This window comes from Cyprinodon tularosa, unplaced genomic scaffold, assembly GCF_016077235.1.
Source record: "Cyprinodon tularosa strain WSP-4 unplaced genomic scaffold, ASM1607723v1 ctg260, whole genome shotgun sequence".
Taxonomy (NCBI): domain Eukaryota; kingdom Metazoa; phylum Chordata; class Actinopteri; order Cyprinodontiformes; family Cyprinodontidae; genus Cyprinodon; species Cyprinodon tularosa.
The window spans coordinates 457,280-475,372 of record NW_024038962.1 but is presented as its reverse complement, the minus strand read 5'-3'; the positions used below and the strand labels follow the sequence as shown (position 1 = coordinate 475,372).

General features: G+C 39.1%; 2 protein-coding genes across 2 annotated transcripts in view; one reads left to right on the top strand and one right to left on the bottom strand.

Moving 5' to 3' along the window:
- acad11 (acyl-CoA dehydrogenase family, member 11) overlaps positions 1 to 17,995 on the top strand; it is a 41,235-nt gene extending 23,240 nt beyond the window's left edge. Inside the window, exons 15-21 of the mRNA XM_038288977.1 lie at positions 14,011 to 14,080; positions 15,314 to 15,399; positions 15,494 to 15,565; positions 15,737 to 15,891; positions 15,971 to 16,087; positions 16,373 to 16,482; positions 17,685 to 17,995. Coding sequence (XP_038144905.1) covers positions 14,011 to 14,080; positions 15,314 to 15,399; positions 15,494 to 15,565; positions 15,737 to 15,891; positions 15,971 to 16,087; positions 16,373 to 16,482; positions 17,685 to 17,799 — 725 coding nt within the window. The 3' untranslated portion in view covers positions 17,800 to 17,995. The remainder of the gene's footprint in view (positions 1 to 14,010; positions 14,081 to 15,313; positions 15,400 to 15,493; positions 15,566 to 15,736; positions 15,892 to 15,970; positions 16,088 to 16,372; positions 16,483 to 17,684) is intronic.
- ackr4b (atypical chemokine receptor 4b) lies at positions 1,836 to 8,090 on the bottom strand. Its single transcript, XM_038288979.1, has 2 exons — positions 7,895 to 8,090; positions 1,836 to 4,093 (listed from the first exon to the last, which is right to left on the bottom strand). The coding sequence occupies exon 2, from the start codon at positions 4,086 to 4,088 to the stop codon at positions 2,976 to 2,978; it is 1,113 nt and encodes a 370-aa protein (XP_038144907.1). The 5' UTR covers positions 4,089 to 4,093; positions 7,895 to 8,090; the 3' UTR covers positions 1,836 to 2,975.
- Positions 17,996 to 18,093: the final 98 nt, after the last annotated feature.

Sequence of the window (18,093 nt, the reverse complement as noted above, 5' to 3'; positions counted from 1 at the left end):
ATGTTTTAAGAGGTGAAGCGACTCACAGTGGTGCTTTTTTTATTACATGGAAACAAAATGTTTTGTTTTGTTTTTTTTTCAAAATTTTCTGAACAACGTCAACTGTTTTTATTTGAGATGCCTTCAGGGAAAACTACACAGAGCCACCTTTAAAGTTAAAGTTGGATATGTATTGGCCTAAATGTCTAGTATCTCTGCTCATTTAGACCCATCCAGAGTAGAATTTTTGTCCATTCTTTGCAAAATCGCAATCGAGCAGTCAGCATGGATGGAGAGCACCAGAGTACATATAATTTTATATCTTGCTGCAAGTTTTAGGTTAGATTTGAGTCTGGGAAATTTTATTGCATGAAATTGAAGCCAAGTTATGCCTCTGACTGGTTGTTGAGTCTGTAAAACCCAGACTATCTTCTGTCGCCATCCTAAAGAATGGCATCCCAACAACAATACCGCTGTCAGCAAAAAATCCCATCTGATCTTCCTAATGTTTTCTGTTTGCCTCATAATGTCTGGCAAACTTTAATTACTTAAATTTTTTGCGTCTAGTTTCCATCAGAGGCTTCTTTTAACTTAAGCTGTGGATGTCTATCGCTAGAGCTAGAGCAAGAGCTACCATGCGCCTCTGCTCCGATTCTCTCAATATGGCATGGCTCTGTGCTGTTAAGTTTTTGTCATATGGTTTTCATTTTTAGGGGATGGATTAAACGGTTCTCTTTAAGGTATTCAGAGGTAGGGATCCTGCTTTTTAACAAGCTTCCTCCCTACCTGCTTGCTATGTTTTTTGTTTTTTATGATGCTTTTTTTTATTAATGTTAACTAATAATCCAAGCCTCACTTTTCAATTCCATTTATTTATATAGTGCCAATTCGTGACACATGTCATCTCAATGCACTTTACAGCGACAGTTCAACTGGATGATACAGTCAGACTGGTTATCTGTTTTATATCTAAGGAAAACCAACTGATTGCATCAACTAATTTACTCTGCAGCAATCCCTCACACCAATCACGCATGCAGCGAAGGGAAAGAGGAAAAACTCTCTTTTAACGGAAAGAAACCTCAGCCAGAACCAGGATCAGCGCGATCGGCCATCTGCCGAGGCTAACTGGGGTTCAAGGAGAAGCAATGACCTCTATCTTAGAAAAGGTAGTGGTAAACTAGCACCGCTGGTGGCTCTGTCTGGAGAAGAAACAACCAAGCAGATGAGCTCAGAGGCAGTTTCATCTTAAATGAATGAAAGAGCACATACAGTAAAAGCTAAGCTCTTGGCTATGTCTAGGAGAGAAACTGGAATAGGCACTGAAAACTCCTTTTCTTTCTCTTCCCAGTTATATATCACGTTGTGGTTGGAGTTTGACAACTTTTCAAAAACAGCAGCCATTATTATTTTAGCAAGTTTTTGTGCCTCGATTCACGTAGCGTTCTTTTACCTACTGGCTCTGTTTCTGGATGTGCACACAGCTTAGGCTTGGAAAAAAAAAAGTCAGACTCTAAACATCTGTCTGTGATGTGAGACGCATCATGCTTTAAAGCTTTAGATTGGAGTCAGGTGGAGTGATGGCTATTAAACACCTCAAAAAACACCAAACAGATCCTTTTGTGTCTGTTGGTAGTATCAGTGGGGGATCTAAAGAGATAACTTTGCCAAAATAAGCTGAAACTTCATTACTGTCGTGCGAAGAGGCTTAAACAAACAGTTAAGTGCTGGGCTGTTGCCAACCAGCACAATAAGCCAAGTTTTGATGTGTTTTAGGGAAAGCCTGGCATTATGTCGCATGAAGATATTATAAAAAATAAAATATCTAGTGGGAGGGTCTTTTCTACTGCAAATCATTCATTCTTTCAACTTTATTTTATTGAAATAAACAAATATAAATGGATGAAAAACAGCGGTTAAACTTTAAGCTCCTCTAAGGAAAATACAACTTTGCTGTTTACTACTCTGATAGCATGGAGGGGTCCTTCCTGCTGCGAGCTGTCCTGTCTTTACTTGCCAAATGTTTTCCGACTCAATGGGTCACCCACTGTGCAACCGAGCCATCTGTCATCCCCAACCCAAAGCCGCAGGATGTGATGAAATGCGACGCAGATGAGCTTTTGGAAGACAGAGTTGATTGTAAAGTTGGATCGGAGTTTCTGTGAACGGCTCCCCTGAGCAGTGAGAGGTTCAGCTGTGTTTAATTGGAGCAGATTCATGTTGCTGGAGGCTTTGTTCTTTTATTTAAGAAAATACATTATTTATACAAAATAACATAGCTTAGTGCATATAACATTACTTTACATAGTATTTAGCCTATGAGTTGATATGTGTGGCTACTTGTTTCTAGCTTGTTGTATGATAGTTAATACATGGACATATATATCAAGTAAAAATAGGCATGAGTTATGCTTACATGCAGTGACAGACAGTTATATTGGTACATGTGGAAATAATGTGCAAAAAGCCTTAGGATATATTCATTTTTTATCGCAGTAGGTTCGTCACAGGAAAGGTTTTAATAAAAAATTGTTTTGATGATATTAAGATTAGGATTCTGGTTTTCTTTTTATTATTTGTCATTTAGAAAAGTCTTAAGAGTGGCTTGGAAACAGATAAATATAGTTTGATTTCAGTTTCCTCCTGCCGCATGTCTTTGTGCAACAGACTTAACACAAAGCCAATCTGGTTATGTGTTCTTTGAGATGAAAGCTTTCTGTTTGGTTCAGTATATTTAGATTTCTATTTGTTTAGATGAAAAATAAATGAATAAAAAAAAGAAGAATGTTTATTTTCAAAATAAGACTATTTTGATCAAATTATATTGATTTTGAGATATGTATTCCCTACTTACGGTATGAAAATAGCTAAAATAAAAGCTTTTCGCTTGTGTTTTTGTTTGAAAATATGCAACTTTAATCATTGATGCATTTCTTTGAAGGCTTTTTGCACATATTTACCGATAAAGATTGTTGGCACATGTTCATGACGTAGTCTTAGATAGTGAAGGTGCTGGTGTCCTGGTCCTCCGAACCAGACTGAGATTGGTTGTGACTCGGTGAGTGGAGTGCGATCTCCACCGCAGGCTCTTCGTTGACTTGTCTTGAATGTCCTCCAAGTCTCTGTCCAAGGTGCTTGGCAGCCTTCAGGACATGTCCTCTGAAGGAAGACCCGATGAAGGCGTAGAGGAGGGGGTTGATGCAGGCGTGGGAGAGTGCCAGGCTCTCCGTCACCTGGCGAGCGCGGTCCAAGCCCTTGCTGACTTCGCAGTCCGTGACGAGGTGGTAGATGATGTCCATGGCTTTACAAAGCTTTACTATGTTGTAGGGCAGTTGGGTGAGCAGGAAGACGGCAACAACAGCGAGGAGGACCCTCAGGGCTCGCCACTTGCGTTCTTTACGCACCCCAGCAGCCTTAGCTAGTGCCCTGCCTATTAACGAGTAGCAGACCACCATGACCAGGAAAGGAAGAAGGAATCGAAGGATCACCTCCAGCAGTTCCAGGGCAGCTTTTGCAGGTCGCGCCATACTGGGTGGGTAGCTGGCAGTGCAGCTGGTTCGATGATGGGATATCTTCACTGTGGAGAAGATAAGTTCAGGAAGGCCAAAGAAGCTGGCCAAAGCCCACAGCACAGCGCACACAAGGAGCCATTGCCTTCTCAGTCGTGTGCTTGTCCCAGTTCTGCCCATAGGGTTTTGGGCTACTGCCCGACAGCGATCCAAACTTATGCACGCTAGCAGAAGCATACCACAGCTGAAGTTGGTGCTGTAGAGGAAGGAGGTTAGCTTGCAAGCCACCTGGCCCAGCTTCCAGCCGTGGACAGCATCCGCAGCCCAGAACGGCAGGGTGAAGAGTAGCAGCAGGTCCGATATGGCCAGGTTGAGGATGCACATATCAGTCAAGGTTCGCATTCTCAACCGGGACGTGTAGACTACCACTACCAGGGCATTCCCCGCTAGGCCGACCACCAAAGCCAGGGCGTAGATAATGGGAAGGAAGACGCTGCCGAAAAAACGCACTGATTCTTTCTCACACACGCTGTGTTCGTAGTCGTAATCATATGAATCGTTGAAATTCCCGTCCAAATCCTCACTGTAGAAGTCCTCCATATTTCCTGCACAGTAAAAGAGAAGATGGGTTTGAAATTGCATTTATTTGAAGATCAGAACATTTTACTCTGCCTTTAAATACAAAAGTCCAAAAAACAGAAATGATTTTTGGAGAGCAGAATGAACATTTGCTCTCCAACATCTTAGTTTTACATTCCACTGCTTGTATCAGGACTCAGCTGAGATATGGGACACATGCAAATCCTCCTCATGAAGTAATTTGCAGTGTTAACTAGATTCAGGATAAAGCCTATCGAGATTTCCTAAATATAAAAACCCAGGATATTCAGATATTTACCCCAGACCTTATTGTGAATTCTCAACTATCCCACTTTTTTAAAAAGGCAACAGATGAACAACACTTTTCTGATTTCTACCTGCAACAACAAAAAACATTGGAAAACCTTCTCACTTTGTTGGCCTTTTAAATTAGAAACCCAGTTTTCTCCACGGAGAAGTCAGTGGTTTGAATGTAACAAAATGTGAAAATATAATAATAGGAAAGGAAAACTTTTGTGAGTCACTGGAAGCGGATAAACGTGAAATGGGAGTTGTGTTCAAAGGAAACTTCCCGGCTTAAGATCAGACTTGAAAAGCATCTAATTAGCCTTTGAATTTCCTTCGTTTACATGCAGAGAGGGATGCTATTTGATCTGCAAACTTCAGGAAGTGGCAGCTTCTGATTTAGTGAGGCTTTAATTGAAATAAGAACTCACAATAGATCAGTCATTTTCTTTACAAGCTCTGCAGTGCAAGCTGCTGTGCAAGCAGGTAATGTCTAGTTAACGTTATTTATGGCGGCATATTTATAGCTCTGTTTACCAAGCAGTTTAACTTGTTTTTTTTGTTTTTTCTGTATATGTCATTATATAATACATGCAGGAGTTGAAACAAGAACAACAGCAAATTTGTGAAGCAATGAATGAAAATGAAACATACTCTTCTTTTTTTTTTTTTTTCTTTTTTTCTCTCTCCACTCTTTAAATTCAGGATGTTGGTTCTGCTGGATGTGTGTGAGCTGCTCCAGCCGGAACATCCCCCTAATCTGAGTCATATTTGTTGTGATGTCACTGTCCGCTCTCTAGTTTACTGCATGGAAAGGCCAGTACTGTGTATACATGAGCAAAGCTGTGCGAGGAAGAGTCTTTCTGCCTCAAACATAAAAGTCTTTAAATCCTTTAAGGCCTTTGTCGTTTTTTTTAATGCACTGATTTTCTGAGAGCATGATCTTTTGTTTGTGTCTTTAAATTGAATTTATGCTGTTCTTTTTGAAGGTGTCTTGCAATTTAGATCCTTTTGGTTGAAAACTATGAACCATAGAGGACCAGAAATACCAAATGGATTGATTGTTATTGGAAAAAAAACAGAACAAACGCATGTTCTATTTAACAACAAAAAAAGAAAATAATTTTTTTTAGTTAGGAAGAGTAATGGGTGGGATTGTGTTCAACTAATTTGATTTAGTCAAATTGGAGTTAGGAACCTGTACAACCCAAAGGCAAAGCACGTTACGAGGCTAATGACATAATCCCTGCGGGATAATTTGTTGAGGTAACAGGAATGGTTTTTCATTACAAAATATGCAAGGTTATGTTACATAATGAATTAAAATATTAGGTGTGGTACGAGTGGCAGCAACGGCAACAGATGTTCAGTGGAATCATGAAAAAAATGCCAGGTATTCACCACTGTCAACAGATGCTTGTCACTTGTAACAAGCTGGAACATGCTTTATTTTTTCGTAGTGCCTGTTTTAGTCTTTATAATCAAAATAAAGAACAATTATGAAATATTCAAAAGGTGTTTTTAAAACGGAATTGGTTTGTTATTAAGTTTCCCATATATTTCTTTCAAATACTACTTAGATGCATACAAGTAGGCTTTTAAGAGGAATAAATAACCTTGTTGCTGCTTACTAGTGCAATAAGAGTCATTCTTATGCATTAACTTTCATCCTAAAATTTAGATTAGATTTTTGATTCTATTTGTTTGCATTTGCATCTACCATTTATGCTGAAACATGAAACGGAGATACACTATATTGCCAAAAGTATTTGCTCACCTGCCTTGACTCACATATGAGCTTAAGTGACATCCCGTTCCTAATCCATAGGGTTCAATATGACGTCGGTCCACCCTTTGCAGCTAGAACAGCTTCAACTCTTCTGGGAAGGCTGTCCACAAGGTTTAGGAGTGTGTTTATGGGAATTTTTGACCATTCTTCCAGAAGCGCATTTGTGAGGTCGCACACTGATGTTGGACGAGAAGGCCTGGCTCTCAGTCTCCGCTCTAATTCATCCCAAAGGTGTTCTATCGGGTTGAGGTCAGGACTCTGTGCAGGCCAGTCAAGTTCATCCACACCAGACTCTGTCATCCATGTCTTTATGGACCTTGCTTTGTGCACTGGTGCACAGTCATGTTGGAAGAGGAAGGGGCCAGCTCCAAACTGTTCCCACAAAGTTGGGAGCATGGAATTGTCCAAAATGTCTTGGTATGCTGAAGCATTCAGAGTTCCTTTCACTGGAACTAAGGGGCCAAGCCCAGCTCCTGAAAAACAACCTCACACCATAATCCCCCCTCCACCAAACTTTACACTTGGCACAATGCAGTCAGACAAGTACCGTTCTCCTGGCAACCGCCAAACCCAGACCCGTCCATCAGATTGCCAGATGGAGAAGCGCGATTCGTCACTCCAGAGAACGCGTCTCCACTGCTCTAGAGTCCAGTGGCGGCGTGCTTTACACCACCGCATCCGACGCTTTGCATTGCACTTGGTGATGTATGGCTTGGATGCAGCTGCTCGACCATGGAAACCCATTCCATGAAGCTCTCTGCGCACTGTTCTTGAGCTAATCTGAAGGCCACATGAAGTTTGGAGGTCTGTAGTGATTGACTCTGCAGAAAGTTGGCGACCTCTTCGCACTATGCGCGTCAGCATCCGCTGACCCCGCTCCGTCAGTTTACGTGGCCTACCACTTCGTGGCTGAGTTGCTGTCGTTCCCAAACACTTCCATTTTCTTATAATACAGCTGACAGTTGACCGTGGAATATTTAGGAGCGAGGAAATTTCACGACTGGATTTGTTGCACAGGTGGCATCCTATCACAGTTCCACGCTGGAATTCACTGAGCTCCTGAGAGCGACCCATTCTTTCACAAATGTTTGTAAAAACAGTCTGCATGCCTAGGTGCTTGAATTTATACACCTGTGGCCATGGAAGTGATTGGAACACCTGATTCCAATAATTTGGATGGGTGAGCAAATACTTTTGGCAATATAGTGTATCTCCTCTCATCCTTGGATAAACAGTGTTTTCTGACTGATTATAATCAAGCTTCTCTGTATTGGGAAGCAGTTGTTGCTTGTGTAAAGGCTTTAGAAATAAAATCATAGTCATATAAGTCACCGCATGCAATCTATGGTTATTGATGTTCAAATAAAATACACATTTTTGTGTTTTCATTTGGCTCTGAAATTTTTTTTTTTACAAATGGGAAAACACTGAGCCTCCTTTTCAAGGTCTATTTGTGAAGTAATAATAACCAAGCAAACATATTGTGACTTCACTCTAGCTTAATAACGTCATAAAACCTCGAAAGTAGGACTTTGACTTTAAGTCTAACCTATAAGGAAAACGCTTCCCTATTTGAATAAAAACAAGGTGCACTTCTCTGCTAAACCGTATGTGAGGAACTTAGAGGATATTTTTAAATTCCTAACATACAGTCTAAACTAGCAGAATCCAGGGTTGACATTATAACTGTGCCAGCTCAAAGTGTTTGGTAACAGAAAATATAAAGCCTTACCTGCAAACTTCAAATGTTTTTCCAGATATTGCCAAAGGTTAGGATAATCCTGTGTAAAGTGCACAAAAACTGTAGTTGTGGGTTCCTAAGGAGGCACGTTTTTGTTTTTCTCCTGGACTGAAATGACTAATCTGTGCCTCTCAAACAGTCCTCCTCCCTTCACTGCCGGCATGGGAAGTGTGTCCCTTCTCCACGTAGCTCTGAACACATTATGCATGTGTGTGGGTGTGTGTGTGTGTGTGTCACTTCCAGAATGCTTGGTTTACATGACTAAGTATTCCTCTATTTTTTGTTTATTGGTCTGTGTAAATCCTATAAATCCTATTGCAGAGATAATGATGTTTTTTTTTTTCTGTATTTGTTTAGTCTGTTAAATGATATGAAAGAAATGGCTTCTTTAATTTCTGTCACATGTTTTTTCCACAGGGCAAAGGCTGCCCATTGTGGCTTTTCTGTGTTTGTAAAGATTTGAGGTCACATGTGATGAATCCTTTCCTGTTCTAAAAAACTGTTTATATCAGTGACTGAAGTAATTGTATTGCACATCAATATTTACTCAATGTGTGTGTTATCTCTGAGAAGATTAGGCCCACGGTGGGGTGGGCAGGTTCTGTTACATAGTTTTCTTTATTCATTTCATGAATCATGATTCATTTTTTATTCAGGAAGCACCTAACGGTCATTAAGTCGATAGGAGATTCTATGACAATATTACTGAAGCTTAGTAAAACACTGCAATATACCAGGAGTTTCAAGGAAGGTTTTTTTAGTGGAATTCTGACTTGAAAGTTGGATAGGAGGTATTCAAATAATAATAATATGGCTATATAATGGAGAAATTCACCTCTGCATTTAACCCATCCCCTTGGGGATCAGTGGGCTGCCACTGTGTGATGCCTGGGGAGCAGTCAGGGGTTAATGATCTTGCTCAGGGACCCAGAGTGCAGGCTGTGGGCATCAAACCGGGTACTGGCAAACTTTTCAGAGCACAAGCGCACTGCTCTAGCCACTAAAGGAGGAGATGCCTTTGGATCTATCAGCTTCTAACATCAGGACCACCAGGATGGATAAGGGTGCCTTGTGTTGACCCAGTATCATTTTCAAGCATGTTGAATCCAAGTCATCAAAGGACAGCTTAGAATCAATGCTTTGTTGTTCTATCATAACCCTGTTAGAAGGTATTCACACTGTTTCTGAATATATTTGGACAGTGAATTGGACCCGGTATACAAGGTATGCTTTTATGTGGGTGAGATAGGGCTGCAACTGATGATTATTTAGCTAAACAATTAATCTGTCGATTGTTTTTTCCATTAAAGTTCCTCGAAGAAGATTTTTAACAGAATGAAAACCAGGTGAAACAAAAACTTTTCCACTTGAGGAGTTTTTGGTAGAGCATATTGACATATGAAAACGTTTTTCTAAGTGGGTTTCTCTGTCTCTATGCTCCAGTTAATGATTAATCGATCGATCAGTAATCGATTAATTTGAATAAATAGTTTCAGCCCTACGCTGAGATGCTTGAATTCACAGAGAGGATGGGGATGAAAATGATGATCAAGAGGAGACTGGATTAGTTATAATCCATATTGCCACAGCAATAACAAAAATATCACTATTAAATAGTTTCCTGATATCCGTTTGGGAAATGTTCTTATTAGTGTTGCACATGACCATGTCAGCAAAACATTAAAAACATTGAATTATAAAATTAGAATATCATGAAAAAGTAGATTGATTTCAGTAATTCCATTTAAAAAGTGAAACTTGTATATTATATTCATACATTACATACAAACTCATATATTTCAGATGTTTATTTTGTTTAATTTTGATGATTACAAATGACAACAAATGAAAATCTCAAATTCATCATATCAGAAAATTAGAATATTGTGAAAAGGTTCAAAATTGATGGCCCCTGGTGCCACACTCTAATCAGCTAATTAACTCAAACCACCTGCAAAAGCCTTTAAATGGTCTTTCAGTCTAGTTCTATAGGCTACACAATCATGGGGAAGACTGCTGACTTGACAGTTGTCCAAAAGACGACCATCGACACCTTGCACAAGGAGGGCAAGACACAAAAGGTCATCGCTAAAGAGGCTGGCTGTTCACAGAGCTCAGTGTCCAAGCACATTAATAGAGAGGCGAAGGGAAGGAAAAGATGTGGTCGAAAAAAGTGTACAAGCAAGAGAGATAACCGCACCCTGGAGAGGATTGTGAAACAAAACCCATTCAAAAATGTGGGGGAGATTCACAAAGAGTGGACTGCAGCTGGAGTGAGTGCTTCAAGAACCACCACACACAGACGTATGAAAGACATGGGTTTCTGCTGTCGCATTCCTTGTGTCAAGCCACTCTTGAACCACAGACAGCGTCAGAAGCGTCTTGCCTGGGCTAAAGAGAAACAGGACTGGACTGCTGGTGAGTGGTCCAAAGTCATGTTCTCTGATGAAAGTAAATTTTGCATTTCCTTTGGAAATCAAGGTCCCAGAGTCTGGAGGAAAAGAAGAGAGGCACTTCATCCACGTTGCTTGAAGTCCAGTGTAAAGTTTCCACAGTCAGTGATGGTTTGGGGTGCCATGTCATCTGCGGGTGTTGGTCCATTGTGTTTTCTGAGGTCCAGGGTCAACGCAGCCACATACCAGGAAGTTTTAGAGCACTTCATGCTTCCTGCAGCTGACCAACTTTTTGGAGATGCAGATTTCATTTTCCAACAGGACTTGGCACCTGCACACAGTGCCAAAGCTACCAGTACCTGGTTGAAGGACCATGGTATCCCTGTTCTTAATTGGCCAGCAAACTCTCCTGACCTTAACCCCATAGAAAATCTATGGGGTATTGTGAAGAAGAAGATGCAATACACCAGACCCAACAATTCAGAAGAGCTAAAAGCCACTATTAGAGCAACCTGGGCTATCATAACACCTGAGCAGTGCCACAGACTGATCGACTCCATGCCACGCCGCATTGCTGCAGTAATACAGGCCAAAGGAGGCCCAACTAAATACTGAGTGCTGTACATGCTCATACTTTTCATGTTCATACTTTTCAGTTGGCCAACATTTCTATAAATCCTTTGTTTTTATTGGTCTTCAGTAATATTCTAATTTTCTGATATGATGAATTTGAGATTTTCATTTGTTGTCATTTGTAATCATCAAAATTAAACAAAATAAACATCTGAAATATATGAGTTTGTATGTAATGTATGAATATAATATACAAGTTTCACTTTTTAAATGGAATTACTGAAATCAATCTACTTTTACATGATATTCTAATTTTATGACCAGCACCTGTAAGTTGAATAATTGAATGTGAAGTGTACAAGTGTTTCTCAACTAGACTCTGCCAGCAGAGCCGCTTCCTTCTGAAGGTTTATATATAGAAAAAATAAGCAACATGGAATGTTTTGGTGTCGCTCCTAGACTCTGGAATGTCCTTTTTCATTCCACTGTGGATGGGGACACGTTAGGGCATGATCACTTTAGATCGTCGTCCATGTGACTTAAGTAAGGGTTTAAGGGAAAATTGAACCTGCATTGGAGCCAAACAGGCTTTCATAGAAGTGGTTTATGGGGTGGAGCAGTTTGTATATTTTGTGTTTGTGGTAACAAGGCTGGTATGATCAGTTAATTTTTGTTTGACTTCTTTACAGTCTGTTTGGCGACTATCTGTCAGAAGGAATTGGTTAAAAGAGTTCGCAGGCTTTCCTGCTGTGATTATCATGCTGGGTTTTTCATTAAACGCTCATGTCTCAATGTCTTTTCCTGTCTGGCGACCATATGTCTTGTCCTTAGGGGACAGTTTTTCCAGCTGGACAAAAATTTCAGCAGGAAGTCAGAACCATCAGTCCACACCATGTGTACATTAGGGTTCATGGGCGTGACCTGAGGTGGACTTCTACCCAAGGAAATTCCTAAGTAATCTGTTTTGGGACGGAGTGGGGGGGCCTTGATCAGCAGTTTTGTATAATGCCTCCAAAACTTAAAAATTAAGCCGCAGAATCAGCAAAAAGCAACTTTAATTCTTTTTTTTTTTTTTTGTTAATGTGTCTAAGAGTCTGGAAACCGAAAAACCACAACAATAACACAAAAAGATTAGAAAAGAGAGAAATTCTGCCACATGTCGGGAACTATAATAACATTGGGATCAAATGGTAAACTAAAGAAATACTATATTTCTTGCATTTTTGTCAAACCTCCAACTTTGATGAACTTCCTGTTGATCTGTGATAGGCCTACAAAAAAGCTGTCATGAGTTAAAGGCGTATTTCAGTTCAGTTTAATTTATTTATATAGTGTTGATTAACAGCATGTCACTTCTTAGCACCTTACAGAATATATTCATTCAAATCATACAGTTTGATTAAAACATTTTATTTAAAGCTGATTGCTTTAAATCCAGTATTCGCTCCTCCTGGATGAAGGTGTTGGGATGGTGGACAGACGTTAGCATGATGTTGTTGACTTCCCAGAAATCCGGCATACAGAGAATGCACGTAGAGACAGTGGGAAAGAAAACTCCTCTTTAACAGAATAACCTGGCTCAGTGTTAATGGCCTTCTGCCACATCTGAGTTCAAGTCTCTTGATATGCGTTTCTACCAGATTTGCTCATCTAAAGGTTGTCATTTGCAAAACTAGAACAAGCTCATCCAGATGATATAGACATTCTGTAGCTTTCCACCCAACACAGCATTCTGTTTTTGTAGTAACCAACCATACAGTAGCACCTTCTTCTATACGTTTGCTGTGTCCCATGTTGGGCTGCAACTAACGATTATTTTGTAAATCGATTAATCTGTTATTTTTTATGAGTAATCAATTGATAACCTGATAGCCAAAAGGTTCCTTAAAGACTTTGTAATGACATCAAACCAGGAGAAACTAAAACTTTTCCACTTGAGGAGTTCTGGATAGAGCATATTTAAAGACAAAAAAGTTTTTTATCTTAAATGCAAAAATGTATATATTTTTTTTATTGTTGCTCAAGGCGGGTTGCTCTGCCAGCTAAGGGAATGTTTTAGAGACTCTATAGTCAGGATAGTGATTAATAGATTACTAAATAAGTTGATCATCATTTCAATAATTAATTATGATTAATCTAATTAATTGTTTCAGCCCTAGTCTTACGCATAGCTTATGGCAACTATAAATGGTGCTTCTACTTATTTTCATCCTCCCATAAAAGTCAGATTAGTAGAATGTAGGGCTTCAACTAATGATTATTATGCTAATAGATTTGGCTGGAGATTTTTTTTTTTAATTATGCAGTTATCAGAGGGAAAAACTTTTTTTTTTTTACAGAATGAAACTAGGTGAAACAAAAAAAAGTTTTCACTTAGATACAACATATTGATGGACGAAAATATATTTTTAAAATCTGAAAATTTTTTTTTTTCTATTTATATATTTTTTAAATTTTGGTAAAATTTCTGCTCTAAGTGGGTTGCTCTGTCAGTTAAAGGCATGTTTTAGTGTCTCTATACTCCAGCTAAGGATTAATCGATTATTAAATTATTGACGATTATTTAACTAATCGATTAACTTCGATTAATCTGATACATTTTTTCAGCCCTAGTGGAATGTAAAACTGAGTGTCCTGTGACAGATTCTCCAACCTGAGCTATGAATCGACACTAACGATCCCAATGAATTGCTTTATAGTTTTTGGCTGTAATATAAAAAAAAAACTGTTAAAATAATAGGTCAAGCTGTAACACATAGTATATTGCCCTCTAGTGGCAGTACTAAGTTGAAGTTTTAGTTTTTTTATTTTATTTTTTTTTTATTATTATTTTGCATAAGGAAAAGAAGCAGTTTTGCTTCATATCAAACAAACGTGGTCTGTTTCCAATAACCAGCTAAAAGCCTGAAAGAATCCAACTGCGGAAATGTAAATCAACCTGTGGCTTTTCCCGCTGTCGGCCCGTTAATCTCTCTCGAGCGCCAATTCAACATCAGCACTTCCCAGGGAATAACAGGCTCTGTTTCCTGGTATATTCAGGTCATGCAGCGGTTGACAGAACCGGGGGGGTGGAATCTTAATTAGATTCACCACTGTGTTGCAGCTGAACATAAATACAGGATTTGTGCTTTTGGTTCTCAGGTGCAGGCAGTGCCAAATGTAAAGTTGCCATTGTGATGTGCAGAAGCAGCTCTGATGTTCATCCAAACAGGTCAGTGGTGATGTGACCCCTTCCTTCATGATCAGTTTGCTTATATGGCAGATTTTAATTTGTAACAGTACAAATAAATCTGATAAATTCAGCGTCCTTATGTCAGGGACTAACTCAAGGCAAGCAGGTCCAGTTGAGTTATAAGAAATGATACAAATTCCATTCAATCCTACCTAATCACATTCATATAGTCCAACCCACGTCTAAATAAAAAGCAAACCTCTCTATCCAAGAAAGTCAACGAATTGAGCAGCAGAGCCTGTCTCAGGATGTTGGGCTCCTAGCTACAATCTGGGGTGAGAAAAAAAAAAAGAGAGGAAAAACACAGAAATTATGAATAAAGAATACTTTCAATGCAATAAATGAAGAGCTCCATTCAGGGAAGAGACACAGCTAAAAATGGCGTACTTTCAAAGAATGGGTTAAGTAGCACCAGCAGTGCCTTTTTCATTGAAAATTATCTAGAAATAAGTACCAATTTCTTAAATTAAGTGTATTTAATCTTAATTTGACCAGGTAAATAAGATGATTTGGTAATGGAATTAGTATTTTTTTTCTCCTAAAATAAGATAATCAGATAGTATACACTTGAAATAAGACAATGCAATTGTTTTTTTTTTTTTATTTTAAATGTAACTTGTCTTGTACCATTGGCAAAGTGTCTCATTTACCTCCTCAATTCAAGATAAAATGCACTTATTAAAACTAAAAAGGACATTTAAATTTCAATGTTTTGCAGTGGCAGAAGCACAGAATTAAAAGGGACAAAAAGTAAAATAAACATGGCCTCCTGTACCACATTTTTCAATATATTGTGAAATAATACTAGCTTGTTTGTATATCATTTCCCCATAGAGACCAAAACATCCTCCAATGTTGTTATAGCTGAAATAAACTTTGCCTGGTGACCTTTTACTCCTTTTTAAACAGTCACATTTTAACAACAAACTCCTGTGTTTACCTGCATGCTTCTATGTCATAGAAACATGCAGGTAAAACAGCCCTCATGGATTTAATCTCTCCTGTCTCTACAAGTATTAATGGAACCAAAATCCATTAAGTCACACCCAAGACATTAAATATACTTCCAAGTTTCTGACACACACCCTCCGTTTTCTGGCTGAGAACGGATTCACTTAGTCACCAGCAGTAATGGCTGCAACACTGACTATATTCTGATTGATCAACTCATTTATTTTGGGCAAATATTATTACTTTACTTTTGTTTCTTAGGCATGTTCAGCACAGCATGATTCTTGTACCCATGGACACACCCGGTGTAAAGCTCATCCGGCCGCTCACAGTGTTCGGATCTGATGGTAGGTCCTTTCCTACTAAATCTGCTTCCTGTGTTCCTCCCCTATTGGCAACCTAAATCTGGCTGTTTATTGATGCTCTTTTGTTTCTTTCCAGATGCCATCCATGGTGGCCACTTTGAGGTGCACTTTCAAAATGTGCGTGTTCCGGTGTCCAACATGATCCTGGGTAAGAAGCTTCATTTCTCTGTCCCTTTTAATAATAAACAGGAGGGACACTGTCTCAGGTCTGAGAAACTGATTTGCTTTATTTCCACTATAAAAACTGAAAAAGTGAGATCATTATAGTAGCTTCCTTCCCCTGTGAACGTTATCTTATTCCTCATATGTTTCCCTCCAGGTGAGGGTAGAGGGTTTGAGATCGCTCAGAGGCGTCTGGGACCAGGCAGGCTGCACCACTGTATGCGAGCCGTTGGCTTGGCCGAGCAGGCACTGGAACTGCTGTGTCAGCGCGCTGCTTCCCGGAGAGCCTTTGGGAAAAACCTTTACCAGCATGTGAGGGAATCAGAGCCTTTACTTCTACTGTCCGCTCAAAGAAACAGATTAAATGATCCAGTTTTTCTGATGTTTTAAGGAGGTTATCGCCCACTGGATTGCAGAGTGTCGTCTGATGATTGAGCAGACCCGCTTGCTAACCCTCTCTGCTGCTCATGCCTTGGATACTACAGGCAGCAGAGCTGCTCGCAAACAGGTAACGCTGCTACCCCAGAAAAAGCTAGAAAAGGATTGTGTAGATGTTGGATGGCACAGCCATATATTAGTGGTTATGTTCAGGCTTTGTTTCCTATATTTTCAACTGGTTTTTCTAATTTAGAATTCAATTCAGTTTATTTATATAGCGCCAATTCACAACACAAATCATCTCAAGGCACTTTACAGTTAAACCAGATCATACAGTCAAATTGATTCAAAAAGAAGAGTCGGTATGTAAAATCAGATTAGTTGTGTAGTGTCATTTTCTCTGTCTCTGTTCTAGATCGCAATGATCAAGGTGGCAGCAGCCAGGATGGTCTGTAAGGTGGTGGACTGTGCCATCCAGGTTCATGGAGGCGCAGGAGTGTCAGGAGACGTCCCTCTTGCCCAGATGTAAGTTTTATTTATTTTTTACAGGAGTCTTTATAATTCAGGTGAATTCAAGATTAAAATATCAATGAAATGTTTTAGAGTATCTGTATTAATAATGTAACATTTTGTCATTCTGTGTTGGATTAAAACCTATAGCTGAAGCAGACCCAATTTTTTTTTCTTTCAGGAAAACAAGTTTATATAACGCAAATACAAAAATGTTAATTTTCGCCATGTTTCATCCAAAATGATCATGGGGAAGCCTGTTCACTGTAGTCATGCAGGAGACCTTGGCTTGCTGCCCAAGGTCACTGCAAAAGAAGTCAGCTAAGAGCTACATCAGTGTTTCCCAATCAGGGAAACAACTCGTGCCGTTAGTGGTCTGCGAGTGCATTGCAAGGGGTTCATGAGAATATTTAATTTCTTGGACAATAAAATAGGGCTAGGATCTGTTTTGTTTTCTAAGGACCCTACTTATAAATTAATCAAGCCTTTATCAACCAAAAAGGTTTTCTTATCTGTTTGAGTTCACCTTCAGCTATGAGATGCATCATAACCGAGCAGGGGAACAGACTGGATGTAGAGAACAGCCTGGTATCCACTGTTTTTCACACTGAGCTATCGGAGCTCATCAAAGCAGCTCAGGTGTCTGGATGAAGTAAAACTAATTAAGTCAGTCTCACTATAATTTTTTTATTCTGTATTTTGTTCCCAATTAAGTTTAAATGTGATTATAAGAGAGTTAGTCAGAGGAGCTCCAGTGTTATAAATAAATAAATACAGGTTTATAATATTTTAATTTGTATTTATTTCCAATTCCTTACTAGCTTCTAGGCTATATTTGTTTTTTGTTTTTTTGATAGAAGGCATAAAATGCCTAAGAATTAAATGCTCAAGCTATAAGATTGAGGAAAATAGTTATTTCATAACCAGTTATTGTACATTCCACTTTTGGACAACCATCAATACTTTTGACTGAGAAGGACTCAGAGTAAGACTAAATGTCCAAGTCAAAAAAGGTTAGGAAACACTGATCTACATGATCCAGACAAGGAAAATTAGGTGAAATGACAGGGTGTGTTAATTTGTTTTAAAAAGTCACACACACCTGGGATATCTGCCAGGTGAGAATCCTATTTGGGCCAAGCAGCTGTAAGGAATGAAATAAAGTAACTTTTGGTCCATATTTTAATTCTCATTCTAGCCTTTCGTTTGTTTCTTAGGTACTCCTATGCACGGACTCTGCGAATCGCAGACGGACCGGATGAGGTGCACCTTTCCACCATTGCAGCATTAGAGCTGAAGGATCAGTTTAAGCAGGCAAAGGCCAGACTGTAAAAGCTTTAATCTCTGAATTAAATGTCTATTAACTAAATCTTATTATTCCTAAATATACAGGATCAAGTACATTATCCAAAATGCTAATAGAAAAAAGTTTCTATTATTTTGAATCAATATTTTAAATGTTAATGTAATAAGTGGTTGTCTAATTGAGGTGGCATTGTAGAGAAAAACAAAATGAGCTTTCTGGGTGATTTTTTTTTCCTTTAAAGGTATTGTGGAGGAGGTTTTTTTTTCTTCTGGATAATAAAAATAAGTGGTCCTCCTAATTGTCAATCATTCTGGTGATAT

Excerpts from the sequence above, each read along its gene's own strand:
- ackr4b (XM_038288979.1), bottom strand. The coding sequence starts at position 4,088 with ATGGAGGACTTCTACAGTGAGGATTTGGACGGGAATTTCAACGATTCA.